This window comes from Heptranchias perlo, chromosome 37 (assembly GCF_035084215.1).
Source record: "Heptranchias perlo isolate sHepPer1 chromosome 37, sHepPer1.hap1, whole genome shotgun sequence".
Classification (NCBI taxonomy): domain Eukaryota; kingdom Metazoa; phylum Chordata; class Chondrichthyes; order Hexanchiformes; family Hexanchidae; genus Heptranchias; species Heptranchias perlo.
In genome coordinates, this window is record NC_090361.1 from 8,503,725 (window position 1) to 8,523,465 (window position 19,741).

Genomic DNA, 19,741 nt, shown 5'->3' on the forward strand with positions numbered 1-19,741 from the left:
TCTGCTGTTTGGTCAAGGGGGAAAAAAAACTGCAGCAACTTGGCTGGTGTTGCCAAATATTGCAAAATGTCCCCAAGGGACCTCTGTAAATGGAGATCTATTCTGAACTTCTAAACTGATCTGCTGAAGCGCTCCGGCTAGGTCAGAGGTTAGCAGAAAGTTGCCGCCGCCTAAAAGGCATCTGACCATTGCAGTTACTGGGCCCTCAGTGCTATTAGTAGCCAACAGCTCATTGTCATTAGGTACAGATGAACCAAATTATTTCCTGCTCCCCCTCCTCTCCAGAAGGTGCTGACTCCTACTAGACATTATTCTGCAGATGCAGGCAGCCCAGCTTGGTCTAAACTGTCAGTCTTTATATGTGAGCCCAGTCCACAAGATGTTTGACTATGGAGGATGTTGGCTGAGTCTATGCCTGTCCTCGTGACAGCCATGTGCACTTCCTGGCGGGGGGGGCAATGGACAGCAACGAGGAGTGGAAGTCCCAGCTTTCCTTCTTTCCCTCCCCTCCCCAGCCTAAAAATGCTGAGGCTAATTATGCCTTATTGCCATCCTGGCTGAGATCAAACTTGCAGGGGCCAGGGATTGAATTGGGGACCTGCCTTGATCTGCAAAGTTCAGTTTCATGCAAATTATTAGGCAAGCACACTGACAAGTATCAGTCTTTTTAAAATGTGAGAATCTGCCTGTTCAAGGAATCCTTATCTTCAGAGAAACTGGGACACTAAAATATGACTCTTATTTCTTCAGGTGGTCCATTCAGTGGTCTGGGAGAGGTAGTCCATAGGGAAAGTGTTCCCATGCACACTTTTGCAAGATACCTGTTTAAAGCTCTCCTGCTCCATGACCCTGACCTGGCTTACAAAGTTTCTTTGAGAGCAATGAGGTGGGTGAAATATTTGAGGAAGACATTTTTGAACTAGTTACACATGCAACAACTGTTGTCCACGAAGTGGAAAGTGCACTGTTTTATTTTAACCTTCCAAAGGCAAACTTTAAAAAAAAAAACTGATATAAAGTTATGCAAGGAATCTCCGAAAATGGTGTTACAAAGACTTCAACCTAGAAATCTTTGTCCTGATTCATGTCGTCTACATGATTAACGTAAATGAAGGTGGAAAGAACATTGCAGCGTGGGTTTTGTGTATTTCATGAGCGCAACAAATATTTCTTAAAGGTGGGGGAATTTGAACAAAATTCTTGCTGCACTATGTAATCCCACTGGTGCTGATCAATATAAAAAGAAAACTAGGTCTCTGCATTAGGTTACCAATTGCAGAGTGCGCTGTTTTTAAAGAGCAGGAAATACACAATGTACGTTGATGACCAGTGAGTCACCTCTAGTGCAGGCAGCATTGGTCTCTCTCCAACTCTCTGGGCATTCTGACGGCTGCAGATTTCGAGTGACATTTCGGAGACCAGAGTGTGACATGCTTAAAGGGCCCCGCATGACCCAGTTTGACATCCATCGCGGTGAACTTGCGCCGTCGTATCAAAGAATGTGGGCTGAAAGCTGGCGGCTGATGAGATGAGGGAAACTTCTCTAATGGGACGTCACCCGTCTGCTTATCTTTGTGTGGGTTCCCTCGCTCGGCTGCCTGAGCAACTTCAGTAGTTTTGTGACTTAACGGCACTAACCACAGACCCAGCTAATTAGTCCAAGAGGCTTCCCTCTGTAAACCGCGCATTGTTCCAGAGAGCTGCCCCCAAGTATGCTTTTCTTCCACTGATCTGTGCTCTGGTCGGTGGAGTTCTCGTGTGAAAGCCGAACAATGATTCACCATTACACTTTTCGGGTTGCTGTGTTTAAGTGCTCTTGGTGAGATGATGGTGACTGTCAGCTTGACTACCTGTTGATTTAAAGTGAAGGCAGAAAGGAGAGGGGAATAGCTGTAACTTCATTAAATAGGATAAACATTCTAGACAAACTATTGGCAATATGAAAAATTGCAGACGAACAGGTTTTTAATGTGCTTGTGTTACTGCAGTTTGAGAGTTATTCACAACTTGAGCCCATAACTGACTGACTCAGAGTGCTACCATTGAGCCACCACTGACTCTCGCTTCTGAGTCAGAAGGTTGTGGGTTCGAGCCTCCTGCCCCCCAGAGACTTGAGCATATAATCTAGGCTGTCACTACAATACAGGACTGAAGGAGTGCTGCACTGTTGGAGGTGCTGCCTTTCAGATGAGACATTAAACCAAGGCGCCATCTGCCCCCTCAAGTGGATGTAAAAGATCCCATGGCACTATTCAAAGAAGGGCAGGGGAGTTCTCCCCGGTGTCCTGGCCAATATTTATCTCTCAACCAACATCACTAAAACAGATTATGTGGTAGTTCCTCATTGCTGTTTGTGGTACCTTGCTGTGTGCAAATTGGCCGCCACATTTCCTACATTGCAACAGTGACTCCACTTCAAAAGTACTTAATTGACTGTAAAGTGCATTGGGACTTCCTGAGATCGTGGAAGGTGCTATGTAAATGCAAATCTTTAAATTATTCCAGGGGACCAGTGGTTGGGTTACAGTGGACTTTTGTGCTCTTAGGCTTGAGGCTGGGAAGAGAATGGGAAATATCTTCGAGTTCCTGCTCTAGATTGCTATCCAGTGATCCCTGCTGGAATATGTGCTGGTAGGGCATGATTGGAAATAATTTTGATGTCCCCCATGGTCTAACAGTCTGCCAGGGGCAAGATGCTATTCAGTGAAATGAAACTGCGTGCCTCAGCGTATGTCCGTGCCTTTTTTTTGGAGGTGGTGGGGAGGGGGGGGGGGGGGGTGGAGAAACAAGGGATGAGGGGAGAAGAGGAGACAGGAAGGGGTGCAGAATGGGAATTGGCAAAAATCCTTTTTGGTAACCATTGGAGACCGAGGAGGAGCACGTGTTCCTGGGTCGCTGCCCGTTCAGATCTCAAATAGGCAGTGATCGAGAGCATCCAGGGGACTCCTTGCATTCGTGCAGGGAGGGGATAACTATCCCGAGTGTGCCACAGTTGTGATCGGGAGGTGGATGGGGAGGTTACCTATGCTGGGGAGGTGGTTGGGTGTGTCTGCTTGCCTCTTCTGCCATTCAAATACATGGATGATCTGTACCTCCACTCCATTTATCAGCCTGTACTCCATATCCCTTTATGCCCCTATCCAACAAAAGCCTATCGCTCGTGGTCTTCAAAATTTCAATTGACCCCCAGCATCCAGCCTTGTGGAGTAGTGAGTTCCAGATTTTCATTACACTGCGTGTAAAATGTGCTTCCTCATCTAAATGGCCTTGCTGTAATTTTGTATTGGTCAGTTGGTTGGACATTGAATTTTGTGTTCGAAATGATTGCCCCTTCGTTCATTTTTTTTCTCCTTTCCAGGCTGCCAGTGCTGGAATCGATGGCACCAGCTGGTGATGGCTCTCACCCACACCTTGTTGCATTAGTGGATCCAAGCCGCTACCCGCGTTGGTTCATCCTCGGGCACCTTGAAACTCAGCAGTGCGAGCTGGCATCCACCATGTTAACAGCTGCAAAAGGTACAAATGACACAGATCGCGTTAAAGCACGGTTGTACGTTACAAGTTCCCTGTAGGTACTAAAGATGGTGAAATCTGTTTGCCGCATGATTAGGAGAGATTTAAAATGTAACTGCAAATGCTGGAAATATGGAATAAAAGACTGGAAATAGACAGTAGGCGAGTCAACATGCAAAAGAGGGATGTCTTTTTTTGTTAAACTGTTCTGTTGTAGAGACCTACCTGAAATATTAGCCTGCTGTGAGATATGACTGATCTGTGCATTTCTAGTGGGTTTAGTTTTTTTTTTTAAGAACAGATTTTTAATGTGAAGCTTTGGCATGCTTAGTCCAAACTGGGCCAACTCATTCTACAAATTAACTTCTTGGAAATGAATTCCTACAGTCACCGAGGTCCCTACGTTTGTTGAATTTAAACTGATAGCTGTGGCAATACAGGAATGCATCTCTTGATGCCAGAACTGTTGCTCTTGACATTGGCTTCTATTTGCAATGGAGCCATTTTGGACCTTGATGCTTGTGGGCAGACTTCAGGACCCAGCTGTCTTTTTTTTACTGTTTCCGAACCACTCAAAAATATTCATAGTGCCATCAACAGGTGCCTGGGTATTACTGCACAAAAATAATTCGTGTTTATTTTAAAAGCAGTGACCACGTAAAAATGTGGAGGGGGCCCTACAGTAATAGCTAAACTAGATTGCACCATATAGTTCTGTAAGCCTGGTAGCTATGAGTTTGTAGGAATTTATTTCAAACACTTATTCTGCAATCCTCTCCTGATGTATTAATTCCCCTTCCCAATGTTTCCCAACCAAGTATTCTCCCTCAAGACCCCTGCTTTACTGGACTTGCTTTCACAACACAGTTACTGAAATTAATGGTTTCCCGAAAAATGTGCTTGTGAAAATGTCAGCAGTGATGTGTTCTGCTTCCACCTCAGTTTCTGCCACTTTCATATTCTCAAGTCTATATTAAAATAGGAAATGAGTTGCTTTTTTTTTTACATTTTCAGGTCTTTTATTGAGTTGTTTAATTCTGCAGCATTGTTTGGAGTTAAGTGACCCTCAGTTTTTAAATCCATGGCAAATGAGGGAGGGGGTTACAGCATTATATATTTTTGGGAAAAGTGATTGATTACTTTTTAACCACTATCTACTTGCACCGTACACCTTTTTTTGCATTCAAGAGGGCAGGTGGAAACTTGTTCCAGGACTCTGCCAAATGCCACTCAAGCTATATCCCTTCAAGATGCAGTTGGCTTCCCCTATGGGGGAAGTATCTTTTTTTTTCCTCGGTGCCTCTCATCAATCATCAAAGGAGTGTGGCGATGAGCCAGTGTCCCTTCATGTTGTGATCCATGCACTGTTCTGATAATTCCAGTACATTGTCGCACAGATGGAGACCATTCAGCCCATCGCATCTCTGCTGGTTCAGTAAGCTGTTCACTCCGTCCCTTTCCTCATACCCTTTTTAAAAACTTTTTCCTTCAAATATGTATCCACTTCCATTTTTAAAAGCCATTATAGATTCTGCTTCCAGCACTGTTTCTAGTAGGGAATTCCTTGTGATGGTAATCCTCCTGAATTTAAAAAAAAATTCTCCTAATCTCCCATTGTTCTTTTGGTGATCTTACACTCCATTGCTCACAGACAAGTGGAAATATTTGTCCTGATTTATCTTGAGAAAACCCTCCCCTTGTAAGAGTACAGTACTGGTTTTGCCTCTTGGGCAGGGTGTTCAAACTTTTGTCCTAATGAGCCACTTAGTTCCTTACTATGGATCCAATCAGGTCATTTATATATCAAAAAAATATTCTACGCAAAACATGGAGCTGCGGGTGATGGACCCGAGGCTGCACTTTGGACACCCCGCTGCTTTGATCGATCAATCAATGCTTCCTCTTATTGCAGGCGACCCAAAGTGGCTGCGAGTGGTGTTGGAATCCATCCAGCAGAACATTCACTCTCCATCACTCATCTACAAGTTAGCACAGGATGCTTGCAAAACAGCTACACCTCCCAACTGTGCACCTGACATTACACTCCTCAATGTATCTCTGGAGCTAGGACTACAGGTAGGTGCATTTAACTGTTGGGTTTAATGATGTCTGCGACAGTTCACGATAAATTCAGCATCATTTGAATTTGGATGTCCTTTTTATTTCGTCGCTTTTTAAAATTCTACTGTGTGACCTCATGCATAATGAGGAATCTTAGGAGGATGATGGGAACATGTAAAATACTAACAGCAACTTGCATTTATATAGTGCCATTAAAGTAGTAAAACATTCAAAGATGCTTCACAAACTTTGACACCGGGCCACATGAGATATTAGGACAGGTGACCAAAAGCTTGGTTTAAAGAGGTAAATTTTAACGTAGCGTCTTAAAGGAGAGAGAGGCGGAGGGTTTTCGGGAGGGAGTTCCAGAGCTTGGGGCCTGGACAACTGAAGGCACGGCTGCCAGTGGTGGAGCGAAGAAAATCGGATGCGCAAAAGGCCAGAATTTGAAGAGCACAGAGATCCTGGAGTGTTTTAGGGCTGGAGGAGATTAGAGATGGGGAGGGATGAGGCCATGGATGGATTTGAAAAGAAAGATGAGAATTTTAAAATCCAGCCAAGGTAGATCAGTGAATGGGACTTGGTGAGAGTTGGGATAGAGGCAGCAGAGTTTTGGATAAGCTCAAGTTTAGAGGGTGCAAGGTGGGAGGCCGGCCGGGATGACATTTGAATAGTCGAGTCTAGAGGTAACTAAGGCATGGATGAATTGAGACTGTAGTCTAACCTTCAGTGATGAGCCATATTTTCACTCTGAATTTATGAAGCTATGAAAACAGGAAGTACGGCCTGCTGTCCAGTGTTCAATTTGAAGGGCTGGAGATGTTGAGACTGGTGCTGTAAGTCTGTTTCCTGTAGCTGCCTATGAGCCCCTCTAACTCAACGCCAGCACTTGTCCACAGTTACCATCCTGCTCTAATCCTGCCGTCTCCATAAGAGGAGTTTTGAGACTGCTTGTAGCACTGGCTTGGAGCTTGTTGCACAAACCAAGTTGCTTCATGTGTGGTGGCCAGTTTCAGAACTTCAACTTGTAACCTCTTACATGTTTTGCTGTAATTGAGAATCTTAGACCCATCGGACACCACCAACGTCAAGAGTTGGAGTGACCTTGAGGCAATTCAAGAAATAATGGTTGTGTGGGTTTTAAACCTGTAGATTGTAAGGGGGGAATCTTATGCTGTATTTGATTAATTCCAAAGAAATTACTTCTATTAAAACCTGCTCACATCTCCTGTCAGATGCACATTGCTAGATATTATAAGCATCCATGCCACACACCCTTTCCCAAGAGAAGTTGGAGAAATGACTTGGCTGTGTAGTGGTTCGCTGGGGAATTGAATGAGCTATCTGTTAAGTTGTTCATTGTACAGTTTGTGTGCTGTGCTCCTTCCATCCCTGGAGTTTTAGGGGGAGGTGGTGGGTTCAGTGTACTGCCTCTGTTCAACTATTACTGCAGATGGTACAACTGAAAATAGGAGCTCCTCATGTAAGGTGAGCCTGCGTCTCACTTTGTGTATCGGAGCAGGCATGCATTATCATGCTGTCCTTTGTAATGAGGATTTCCAGGCCATGTTGCACAGAGGGCCACAGTCAATGTGCACAGCATTTCAACAGGCTGGCATTGTTCAATGACATTGTATAAAGCCCCTGGCAATTCCATTTTTAGAGGTCTGCTTTTAAGTTTACATTCTCTGAACTTGCATCTGTGTTGTAGTTTGACTGTTGGATGTGCTTCTTACCTGCAGGTGATGAGAATGACACTGTCCACTATGAACTGGCGTCGCCGTGAGATGGTCCGTTGGCTGGTGAGCTGCGCTACAGAAGTTGGTAAGTTGCAAGTGTGTATGCATATGTGCTCTCTACCCTATCCTGAAAGCATTCACTCCCTTACTGGGGTGCAAATCCACAGCCAGTGCTTTGCACAATGGCCATTTATGTGACCGTGGTGTTTATGGGCATGCTGTTCAATCATGTGTGCTTCATGTTTGACACTGATTGTCTTGCTCGGCATCCACTCTTGTGCGCATCCAGCACCAATCTGGAGCAGGAGACCTTGACTCTCCCTTCCCTAACCAAGGGATGCTGAATTGAATTGTAACATTCGTAACACTGCCCCAGCTGAGGTCAACCAGATCAAGCCTGGGACTTTATCGTTCTGCCTCTGAGACAGATGTTGGCTCTAAACCAGTGTTAGCTGTGGCTCAGCGGTAGCACACTCACCTCAGTCAGAAGGTTGTGGGTTCAAGTCCCACATAAGAGAATTGAGCACGTGATCTAGGCTGATGCTTCAGTGCAGTACTGAGGGAGTGCTGTACTGTTCGAGGTGCTGTCTTTCGGATGAGACTTCTGCCCCCTCAGGTGGATGTAACAGATCCCATGGAACTATTCAAAGAGCAGGGGCGTTCTGTGTTCTGGCCAACATTTATCCCTCAACCAACACCAAAACAGATGATTTATTTCATTGCTGTTTGTTGGACCTTGCTGAACGCAAAAATTGGCTGCCGTGATTTTTGCATTACAACAGTGACTACGCTACAGCCAATGAAGTACTTTTGAAAAGTGCATTGGGATGTCCTGAGGTCATTAAAGGCACTATATAAATGCAAGTTTTTTACTTATGGAACCTGCCTATATTTTAGCAGGAATCCCAAACTTTACACTCTCCTCCAGTGCTTATTAAGAAATCTGTCTCTTGTATCTTCAGGTGTTTGTGCCTTGATGAATATAATGCAGAACTGGTATTCCCTCTTCACTCCAACTGAAGCGACTACAATAGTAGCTGCCACGGTAACATCTCACGCCACCATTTTGCGCCTGAATCTCGACTACACCCAACGCGAGGAGCTGGACAGTTGTGCCCGGACACTTGCACTCCAGTGCACAATGAAGGACCCTCAGAACTGCGCACTGTCAGCCCTGACGCTGTGTGAAAAGAACCACGTAGCCTTTGAAACTGCGTACCAGATTGTCCTGGACTCAGCTTCCACAGGGATGAGCTACTCGCACTTGTTCACCATCGCTAGGTACATGGAGCACAGGGGGTTCCCGATCCGGGCCTACAAAATGGCCAGCCTCGCTCTGTCCCATCTGAACGTCGCCTACAACCAGGACACTCACCCAGCCATCAACGACGTCCTGTGGGCCTGCTCCCTGAGCCACTCGTTGGGGAAGAACGAGTTGGCCGCAATAGTCCCGCTGGTCATCAAGAGCGTGCAGTGCGCTCCTGTGCTGTCTGACATTCTGCGGAGGTGGACCATGTCTGCCCCTGGCCTGGCAGGCGTTCCTGGCCGGAGGAATTCCGGGAAGCTCATGTCGACGGAAAAGGCTCCCCTTTGCCAGCTGCTTAACGCGACCATCGATGCTTACATCAGCACCACGCACTCGCGCTTGACTCACATCAGCCCCCGCCATTACGGGGAGTTCATAGAATTCCTCAGCAAAGCCCGGGAGACTTTCCTGATGGCTCAGGATGGGCACATACAGTTTACACAGTTTATAGACAACCTCAAACAGACTTACAAGGGCAAGAAAAAGCTCATGATGCTGGTTCGAGAACGTTTTGGCTGAAATTCAGGACTCCGCCTGTCCCAAGTCTTCCTATGTTGCAGTGAAGTCCTTTCTTTGTAAAAGCAAGAACGAGGCACAAATCTACAAAGTCATTCCATGTGCACAGTATTGATGCAGCCATATATAGAAACTACTAGCTGACCTCCCAGGATCTTGCCCTATTTTGGTCTGCGGATCTGCCGAGGGTAGAGCTTAAACTGGCCTCAGGATCTTGCCAGGGGTTGAAAGGTGCTGGTGTTAAGAATCTGGAACGCCAGTGGTTAGGGGTCAGACTGCTACTTACAACGAGTGGGGTCACCCTGGCTGAGGGCCTTCAGTCATTTCACGGACCTGAGTGTTAGTTGTATGCTTTGTTACAGTTATTTGTGAAGCGATTGTATACTGATAGAAGGTGTTCGATTGCAGTACCTGTTTAGAGGTGGTATACCTGTAATATTTTAGTGGGATGGGGAGGGGTGATCCATGAACTTTGTAAGTATGTTCTCCGTTTGGATGCCAAATGGTTAAATGATTTAAGATGGAGTACTTCAACCTATCCTTTAATCAGAAGGTCTAGTGGTGGACTGTCATTTGGAAGAGTCCTGTTTGCATCTTGGCTTTGGTGGGATGTTTATGGAGAGGTCCTTTTGTGAAATGAGTTTGGTCAGTCCCGCCCCTCGTGGGCCACAGCAGAAAAACTGCCCACGTTTTAGCACCGATTTTGATGCCGAGTTGACAAACCCACTCTCGGGAGCGTGTCCGAATGGCCACTACTGGGGAAGGGTGTCAAATTCGCACTGGTTCAGTGGAAGGCGCTCTTCCGAAGTTGTGGTGTGCAAGAGCAGAGCCGGGAGCTTTACTCTGCGCCCCTCTCCTGCGTGTATCTGACCTGAGAATGTGCCGCTGACACTTAGTGCCAAAAATGGAAGTGCTCCATTCCCACACCCTGCAATTTCTCCCCTTGGATTTCAGTCAATTATCAGTATTTTTACTTTTTAATTTTCTCAAAATTCAACCCATTTTGGATTTTGCTTGAATATTTTTTTTTCATAGCATTAACAGTTTGGATACATTTACAAATGTCCGATAGTAACCCTCCCCCCATAAGATTCTGACTGTGTATGGGCTCGTCATTGAGCGAGCCTCCTCCTCTTCCCTATAAGCACCCCTTTCTAACCACCCTTTTCCCCCAAAAAGGGGTACATTGTACGTCTTAAACCCCGAAAGTGTGATCAGTAATTGAAATGCTACAGTGGTCCCATCACAAACCAGCAAATGTTATTCACAGATGAGACTTTATTGCAGGGTTTGTTTTTCCCTGTTTACGTTGGTTAAGGATTCTGTTATTGCAGCACAGGGTCTCTGGAACACACTTCAGAAAATGTACGGAGCAGTCGAAAAATGTTTAAAAAAAAAAAAAAAAATTCTGTAGATTTGTTTCTCACAACAAGCCTGTTAAAAGGAATACTGTCTTTCAAAACACTGTGTGGTAGTTAAAATGCATGTGGAAAGTAGCTTGATATTCTGTTCTGCAGGCCTGAGACGACATGTGCAGGGAATCAAATTCCCTATGTGGTATTCTCAAATGCGCCCCCCCCTCCCTCCCTCCCTCCCTCCCTCCCCCAAAACTTTCCTGGCTTAAACCCGGCTCAAATGCACAGAGACATCGACCAAAAAAAAAACCGCAGACGACCTGGAGACCCCAGCGGATTACGACAAGTTACTGACTATACCAAAATCTTCTCTGTCATATACCTCCTTCCAACGCTCGCTCTCTCTCTCTCCCCTTCTCGCTCGCCAACAAACTCCTGCCAAACTTGAATTTAAAAAAAAAGAAAAAAAACAATAAGCCATTCTGATCAGGCGTGTTTTTTTTTGTAAACCTGTGTGTGCTGTGACTGAGCCCATTCTCAGGGAAGAAGAAGGAAACGTTTGTAAATAGTATTTTATTTGTCAAATTAATATGAAAAAAAAGTTTAAAAGAACCTTAATTTATGGAATATGTGTAATACAGTACTTGAATTTTTTTTGTGGGCAAGCAGAGTGTCATCCTTAAATTTTTTGATGTATTGCACAGCTGTAGGGAAAAACTTAAAACAGCTGCTGGTCAGTTTAATTGCTCTTGATTTTTTGTACAGTGTATCCTCAATTTTTTTGTTAAATATTTATTGAAGTTTGTAAATGGTTTCACTGTTGAGAAATAGACCTATTAAGACTATGAATTGCTGCGTATGTGCTTTTTGTTCATCCCCTCATACTGCATCAAAATGCATGTCATGAATTGGCTACTGTTTATTTTATTTTTCTCTCTCTGGGTCTATTTGCCACAAGGTAGGTGAGGAGGGCCATTTGGCCCATCTTGGTATTTCTATCCAAATCATGCCATCAGACTGTTAAATGATTCCAGGTTTTCTACTCCACCTATAAGTTTATTCTGTTAGTTTTGCACGCACTGAAGCACATCTTACTGATTGAGGCCTAAGTTTCTTTTACCACGTGTCTCATTGTCCTACTCCGTTTAGCTTGAAGGAGTGATTGGATCTACCTCCATACTGTGTTCTAATCACTCTTCTTTAAAGGCTGGAATCTCAAATTTCTCCATCTTCTAACATAACTCAGTCCACTGATACAAGGGACCGGCCTTGTGTACTCTTCAAACTACTTTCAGGACATCAATGTCCTGCGTCTCAACTCCGAGTAGTGTTCATTGAGAAATGTGGGTGAAGGCCTGTCGGAGAGAAGGTGAGGTCAATCAAAATATAATCGTGACATGTACAGGTTGGTGAATTTGGCGCAACAGAGAAAACTCTAGCAGTGACCATAGTATGAATGAGAAATGCTGATGGATTTTTGGATGACCACCAAACAGCGAGTATGTAGAGCATCACGACTTTGTGAACGAGGCCAAATTTGATACCTGGTGTTTACGCGGTGCGTTTAAACTGAGGCTTGATGCAAGCAGATTTAAATTGTAGGGGGTAGGAAAACAAGCAACTGATTCCCTTTAGGATATTTAACACTAATATAACCAATGCTGATCAGTGGCATTGCTTGTTGTCTGAAGTGGTAACTGTAAACAGCAACAGGAAAATCTAGGCTTAAACAATTTACCACTTGGGTCTTGAACTTTTTGTCCCTTTTTTTTCTTCTCCCCTTCTCTCTTTCCCCCCCTCCCCCCCCCTTCCAAAGGCAATGATTCTTGGCTGAAATACAATTCAACAGCCCTTCAATAGGAACAGGGATAGGCCATTCAGCCCCTTGATCCTGTTCCACCATTCTGTTAGATCATGGCTGACCTGTACCTGAACTCTATTTGCCTTTGCTCCATACCCCTTGATACCCTTACCAATCAAAAATCTATCTGTCTTGGCAGCTCCAAATTTCCCCACATCTACAGCCTTTTGGGAGAGTGTTCCAAACTTTCACTATCCTTTTGGGAAAAAATGCTTCCTCGTTTCACTCAAAAGTCGGAGCTCGAAGTGGCTGCTGTTTCACCCCTGGACAGTGTACCAGTACAGATTTGCTTTTACTGGTGCTTGTGTGATTCAGGTTCCAAGAGATTAGTGTCTGTGTCCTAACTTCTGGCATCTGCACGGTGAAATCTGGCTCCTTTATCCCAACAGCAGACTCATTGATCCAGTTTTACTTGGATTTTAACATCAGCTGCTGGGATAAGGGGCTCAACACCAGTACCAAGAATTGGAATTAAAAGGTGCCTATGTAAAAGTTGCTCCGGATATTCAAGTCTGGAGGGCAGCTCAAGCAGGAGTAGAGTAGAAGGAGCCTCACTCCGGTGCTGGCATCCCTGAGGTTACAGACAGAAAAATCGGCCAGGTTTCTTGCTCCTAGTAAACCATCTTCCCAGCAGGTAAGTTAACTTCGGTGTTGGCCGTGGCTCAGTGGTAGCACTCTTGCCTCGGAGTCAGTCGGTCGCGGGTTCACAGACCCACTCGAGACTTGAGCACAAGATCCAGGTTGACACTCCCAGTGCAGTACTGAGGGAGTGTTGTACTGTCGGAGATGCCGTCTTTCGGATGAGACGTTACACCGAGGCCCCTTTAGGTGGACGTAGAAGGTCCCGTACAGATTATCTGGTCGTTATCGCTGATTGTGGGACCTTGCTGGGCACAAATTTACTGCTGCGTTTCCTACACTGCAACAGTGACTACATTTCAAAAGTACTTAATTAGCTGTAAAGTGCCTTGGGATGTCCTGAGGTGGTGAAAGGTGCTATATAAATGAAAGTCTGTCTTCTTGGGGTAGCTGACAATGTTGGGACTTGGTGCCACCAGCAGGTGTCTTGGTACAAAGCTTTTGTGAAGTCACTAGCTAACTTTTCAATTTCCATTCTGTTTTCTGCCCTTGTCTCAGATATTAACCTTTCCATAGGCACCTGCCATCCTCCAGTATCTCATTCAATCTTGTCAGGGAATGTCCAATCCTGCTCTCATTCAGTGTCCACAAACGGTCACTTTGCCGAGAGTCATTTACTTTCTCCAGCCCTCCATTTTACTGCAGCGAGTATCTGTTGAGAGTTTCTCTGCTCCACCCCACATACAGAACAGCGGGTGAACTGTTTGTGCTAAATCTTGACAATCGTCTGAGCCAGGACTGTGAAAATGAATAGAATCAGCATTTTAAAACTAAGAATTTTTGAAGACTGTTACCAGCTGTAACAGTGCAGCCAGTGTTGGGAGGGAATGGATATTTTACCACTCTCACTAATACATACACCGCTGGGCTGGGCTCTGGTTGCAATATAGCATATCGGATGTACTGTTGCATGCTACTCAGCTGCCCCCTTATGGCAATAATCAGGCATGGCATGAGTGCAATGTGAGGTTAAATTTCCAGTTTCTATTCTGGCAAGGTAAGCACTTACTGCCTGTTCCTGGTTTCCCTGAGTTTGATACAACTGAGTAGTTTGGTAGGCTCCTTCAGAGGGCAGTTAAGAGTCAACCACATACGCGTGGGACTGGAGTCACACACAAACCAGACCAGGTAAGAACGGCAGGTTTCCTTCCCTTAAGGACATCAGTGAACCTGTTTTTATTTCCACAATGCAATAGCTTCATGGGGTCGCTTACTGATACCAGTTCTTTTTTTTTTGTTTCCAGATTTTGTTTAAACTGACATTTTCAAATTGTGGGATTCAAGGTGCAGATACTGATCGAGGTTACAACGTGTTACTCGAATAAAGGAGTGTTTAACAACTCTCCATTTAATTGCTCCAGTTGAATAAGGATGGGCCCAATGACCTCTGCTTTAATTTCGATGAGCTGTCATTTTGGATATGTTTCCGAGCAAAATACAGAGGAAGAGGAAATGGAGCCTCTTGTCCTCAAACAGATGCTGTCCAATCCTGGATGAGCTGTAATCTGATTGCACCAATGAAGCCTGTGGCATTTCTGCTGTCGTGATATCTCAGGCTCACGATTAATGGCAACTTGTATTAAATGTGAATGCCTTCTAATGAAGGGCCACCTCTCTCGTGTTACCCTATCTTGTGTGTTGGTTTGGCTCAGTGGCAGCACGCTCACCTCTGGTTCAGGGAGGTGCACTGGAGTGCCGCAGTGTCAGTACTGACTGCTGCCTTATTGGAGGTGCTGTCCTTCGGATGAAGCGATAAACTGAGGCCCCACCGGCTTGTTCCAATAGCTCATGTTAAGGATCCTACCGTCACTCTTGGAAGATTTATGTATATAAATAGTTGGTGTTCTGGCCAACATTGCTCCCTCAACTAGTCACTGATCCTTCATCTCATTAATGTTCGTGGGATCTTGCTGCAGTCTAAATGATTGCCTTGTTTGCTTACCTAAGTCACTGCACATCAAAAATAAGATTTGTTGCATGGGACTTTGAGAGGTTGGGGGGAATACTACAACTTGTGTTTGTGTGGTGCCTTTAATATGGATAAATGTCTTAAGGAGCTTCATAGAAGTGCAATCAGGCAAAAATGGATGCCACGACAAGAGGGGTGACTAAAAGCTTAGTCAGAGGTGGCTTTTAAAGGGGGTCTTGAAGAGGTGGGGGGGCATAGAGGTTTAAGGAGGAAATTCCACAGCATCCGGTATAGATAGCCACCGATGGTGGGACAGAGTTGGGAACGCACAAGAGGCCAGACTTGGAGGAATGTGGAGTTCTTGGAGGATTATGGGGCTTGGATGGTTACAGCATGGAGGAATTTAAACATAAAGAGAATTTTAAATTTGAGGCATTGGGGGAACCTGGTCAGTGAACAGATGGGTGAGCAGGATAGAATACAGGCAGCAGAGTTTTGGATGAGCTGAAGTTTATGGATGGTGGAGGATGGGAGGCCGGCCAGGTGGGCATTGGAGTGGTCGTCTCTAGGTGACAAAGGCATGGATAAGGGTTTCAGCAGCAGATGGGCTGAGTGAGAGATGGAGATGGGCAATGTTACAGGTGGAAGTAGGCAGTCTTTGTGATGGCGAGGATTATGGGGTCGAATAGGACCACCTTCCCGCCCCTTGGCTACACAAAGAATCCATACCGAACTGCAGGAGGGAGGGGTGAATAACGAAGCTGTGTAGCCAACCATTGGAAGATCTTGGGGGCTATGGGATTGTATGGGTGTTTCATATTTGGCAAGCCCTGTATTCATGCCTGTAGGTTGCTGAATCACAGCTCTCGTACTGTGGCTTCAAGGCAAATGTAAAATTGCCACCACAAACTTTAGACCTTGTATCAGGTCTTCCAACCCTGCCAGTTTTACATTTGCCTTGCAGCTGGTTGGGTGAGACCTCGCACCTTCATCCTGGAACTCCCTTCCTAACAGCACTGTGGGAGAACCTTCACCACACGGACTGCAGCGGTTCAAGAAGGCGGCTCACCACCACCTTCTCAAGGGCAATTAGCTATGGGCAATAAATGCTGGCCTGGCCAGCGACGCCCACATCCCACGAATGAATTAAAAAAAAAATAGCTGAGACCAGTCTAACTGGTTCCCATCGGTATCTGTTCAGGCCCCTTTAACATCTTCCAGTTCTGACAAAAGGCCTTTGACCTGAAACGTTAACTCTCTTTCTCCACAGATGCTGCCTCACTTGCTGAGCCTTTTCCAGCGTTTTCTGTTTTTATTTCAGGTCTCTGGAGGTGCTGTGCGAGCATCCCATAATCTTCAGTACTCGAGAGTTTCATCAGATGACTGCTTCTCTTTGAACTGGTAATAAGTGAGACGTGAAATGTGGTCGAGGTGCCTGGAGAGTCCAGCTCTAGCGGCAGCTATTTTTTTTTATAACCTGCTTTGGAGGGAATTAATGATTCAACTTTATTAAAGGGAAAATCACACGCCACTAAGTTTAAATATTGTGCCGATATATTTCTTGGGTGATGGTCCGAATTCATCACCTCAAACTGCTCCCACCCCAACACCCTTAACGACAGACCTATCTGCACCAGTACTGTAACGTTCTATAGCTCGGAATGCTCACTGCAGGTAAAACCTAGGTTTTGAAGGACAAAAATTTGTATTTAAATTGTTGGGTGATTTTTAGTTGGTGGCCCTAATATGAGAAATTCACTCCCACCATTCTCCTTTTACTCCTACAGATAATAACGTGATAGTCTTGGGTCACCAGTTTCCAATATCTGCCTGCTTGTTATTACTGGGTACACAAACAATGGTGACCTTGGAGTGCTCTTTAATTAGACTGAATAAAAAGGGTTCTGTTTGCTTGCATAACTGTGACTGCACTTCCCAAGTAATCCATTGTTTGTGAAGCACTTTGTCATGTTATGAGGATGTGATTTGTTGCTGTCGGGGAAGTGGTCTAAATAGGCGCAAGCGCCCAAGATCAGTTTAGTTGTTCAAGGAAACTTTTGTGGATTGGCAACTGCTTGTAAATCTCCAGGTCCTCTGTACAGGAGAAGTCAGGTTATCAAACACTGGAAAACCTTATCACTACAGCTACCAAAACTCTTAGTTACATCGTCCCAACACTCTGCTACCAATGTCCTGCCCTGCTTGCCCATCACACTCCCTCGCTGACCAGCATAGGTTCTCTGTCCCCTAACAAATTGTCATCTACAAATCTCTTCCACACTCTACCTGTGGTTTAGAATGTGGAGCTCTCTATCACATGGATCAGCTGAGGTGAATAGCATAGATGCATTTAAGGGGACGCTAGATAAACACATGGAGAAAGGAATAGGTTATGCGAAGAGGGGGTGGGAGGAGGCACTTGTGGAGCATAAACACCGGCATAGACCTGTTGGGCTGAATGGCCTGTTTTTGTGCTGTACATTGTGTGCAATCTTCTCCAGCCTAGTGTCCCCTCCCACATTCTCCAGTCATCTGATTCTAGCCTTTTAAAAATTCGTTCATGGGATGTGGGCATCGCTGGCAAGGCCAGCATTTATTGCCCTTGAGAAGGTGGTGGTGAGCTGCCTTGAACCGCTGCAGTCCGTGTGGTGAAGGTTCTCCCACAGTGCTGTTAGGAAGGGAGTTCCAAGATTTTGACCCAGCGACGATGAAGGAACAGCGATATCTTTCCAAGTCGGGATGGTGTATGAGTTGGAGGGGAATGTGCAGGTAGTGCTCCCATGTGCCTGCTGCCCTTGTCCTTCTACGTGGTGGAGGTGCTGTTGAAGAAGCCTGGGCAAGTTGCTGCAGTGCATCCTGTAGATGGTACACACTGCAGCCACGGTGCACTGGTGGTGAAGGGAGTGAATGTTTAGGGTGGTGGATGGGGTGCCAATCGAGCAGGCTGCTTTGGCCTGGATTGTGTTGAGCTTTGAGTGTTGGAGCTGCTCTCATCCAGGTGAGTGGAGAGTATTCCATCGCACTCCTGACTTATGCCATGTAGATGGTGGAAAGGCTTTGGGGAGTCAGGAGGTGAGTCACTCGCCGCAGAATACCCAGTCTCTGACCTGTTCTAGCCACAGTATTTATGTGGCTGATCCAGTTAAGTTTCTGGTCAGTGGTGATCCCCAGGATGTTGGTGGGGGATTCGGCGATCGTAATGCCATTGAATGTCAAGGGGAGGTGGTTCGACTCTCTCTTGTTGGAGATGGTCATTGCCTGGCACTTGTCTGGCGCAAATGTTACTTGCCACTTATCAGCCCAAGCCTGGATGTTGTCCAGGTCTTGCTGCATGCGGGCTCGGACTGCTTCATTATCTGAGGGAACTGAACACTGCAATCATCAGCGAACGTCCCCATTTCTGAATTTATGATGGAGGGAAGGTCATTGATGAAGCAGCTGAAGATGGTTGGGCCTAGGACACTGCCCTGAGGAACTCCTGCAACAATATCCTGGGGCTGAGATGATTGGTAGCGGTAGTTGGAGACCATCTTCCTTTGCGCTAGGTATGACTCCAGCCACTGGAGAGGTTTCCCCCTGATTCCCATTGACTTCAATTTTACTAGGGCTCCTTGGTGCCAGACTCAGTCAAATGCTGCCTTGATGTCAAGGGCAGTCACACTCACCTCACCTCTTTTGTCCATGTTTGGACCAAGGATGAGGTCTGGAGCCGAGTGGTCCTGGCGGAACCCAAACTGAACATTCAGTAAGTGCCGCTTGATAGCACTGTTGACAACACCTTCCATCACATTACTGATTGAGAGTAGACTGATGGGGTGGTAATTGGTCAGATTGGATTTGTCCTGCTTTTTGTGGACGACATACCCGGACAATTTTCCACATTGTCAGGTAGATGCCAGTGTTGTAGCTGTACTGAAACAGTTTGGCTGGAGGCTCGGCTAGTTCTGGAGCTCCTATACATCTCCCTCCTTGGGCCCCTCCACTCCACCAATAGCAAGAGTCTTCACCTGCCTCAGTCCTATGCTTTGGAATTCCCTCCCCCGAAACCCTTTGTGCTCCTACTTCCCTCCACCACCTCCCCATATTAAGTCTTTCTGAAATACATCTTCGACCAAGACTTCAGTCACCTCCTGTAACCCTTCCGCCACGGCTAGACCCCTGCTTCTCCTGTAAGGCACCTTGGGATAATTGCGTGTCTGCTGTGGCTTAGAGGGTAGCACAACAGAAGGTTGTGGGTTCAAGTCCCACCTCAGGGACTTGAGCACATAATCCAGGCTCACACTTCAGTGAAGTACCGAGGAGCTGCTGCACTGTCGGAGGTTTTTCGGATGAGACGTTAAATAAATCAAGACTCCATCTGCCCCCTCAGGTGGACGTAAACGATCCCATGGCACTATTTTGAAGAAGAGCAGGGGAGTTCTCCCTGGTGATCTGACCGATATTTATCCCTCAAACACACTATTTGGTCAGTGTCACATTTTGTGGGAGCTTACTGTGCTCAAATTGGCTGCTGTATTTCCAACATTACAACAGTGACCACACTTCAAAAATACTTAATTGGCTGTAAACCACTTTGGGATGTCCTGAGGCTGTGAAAGGCGCTATATAAATGCAAGTTGTTTCTTTGCGTTAAAGACACTGTATAAATAGTTAAATGTAAGGAATCTTACAACACCAGGTTATAGTCCAACAATTTTATTTTAAAATCACAAGCTTTCGGAGATTATCTCCTTCGTCAGGTGAGTGAGTGAGTGAAAGGTTCTCAAATCGCATATCTTACATTAGGCTGGGACACGCTCACACCAATCAAAGGTGTCGTTGGTGTTCAGACAGGTTAGCCAC

General features: G+C 45.7%; 1 protein-coding gene across 1 annotated transcript in view; it reads left to right on the forward strand.

The window, feature by feature from the left end:
• Positions 1-10,557, forward strand: part of LOC137304472 (zinc finger SWIM domain-containing protein 5-like) — a 71,829-nt gene extending 61,272 nt beyond the window's left edge. The window contains exons 11-15 of the mRNA XM_067973078.1: positions 751-886; positions 3,359-3,516; positions 5,426-5,589; positions 7,317-7,398; positions 8,276-10,557. Coding sequence (XP_067829179.1) covers positions 751-886; positions 3,359-3,516; positions 5,426-5,589; positions 7,317-7,398; positions 8,276-9,138 — 1,403 coding nt within the window. The 3' untranslated portion in view covers positions 9,139-10,557. The remainder of the gene's footprint in view (positions 1-750; positions 887-3,358; positions 3,517-5,425; positions 5,590-7,316; positions 7,399-8,275) is intronic.
• The last annotated feature ends 9,184 nt before the right edge of the window (positions 10,558-19,741 follow it).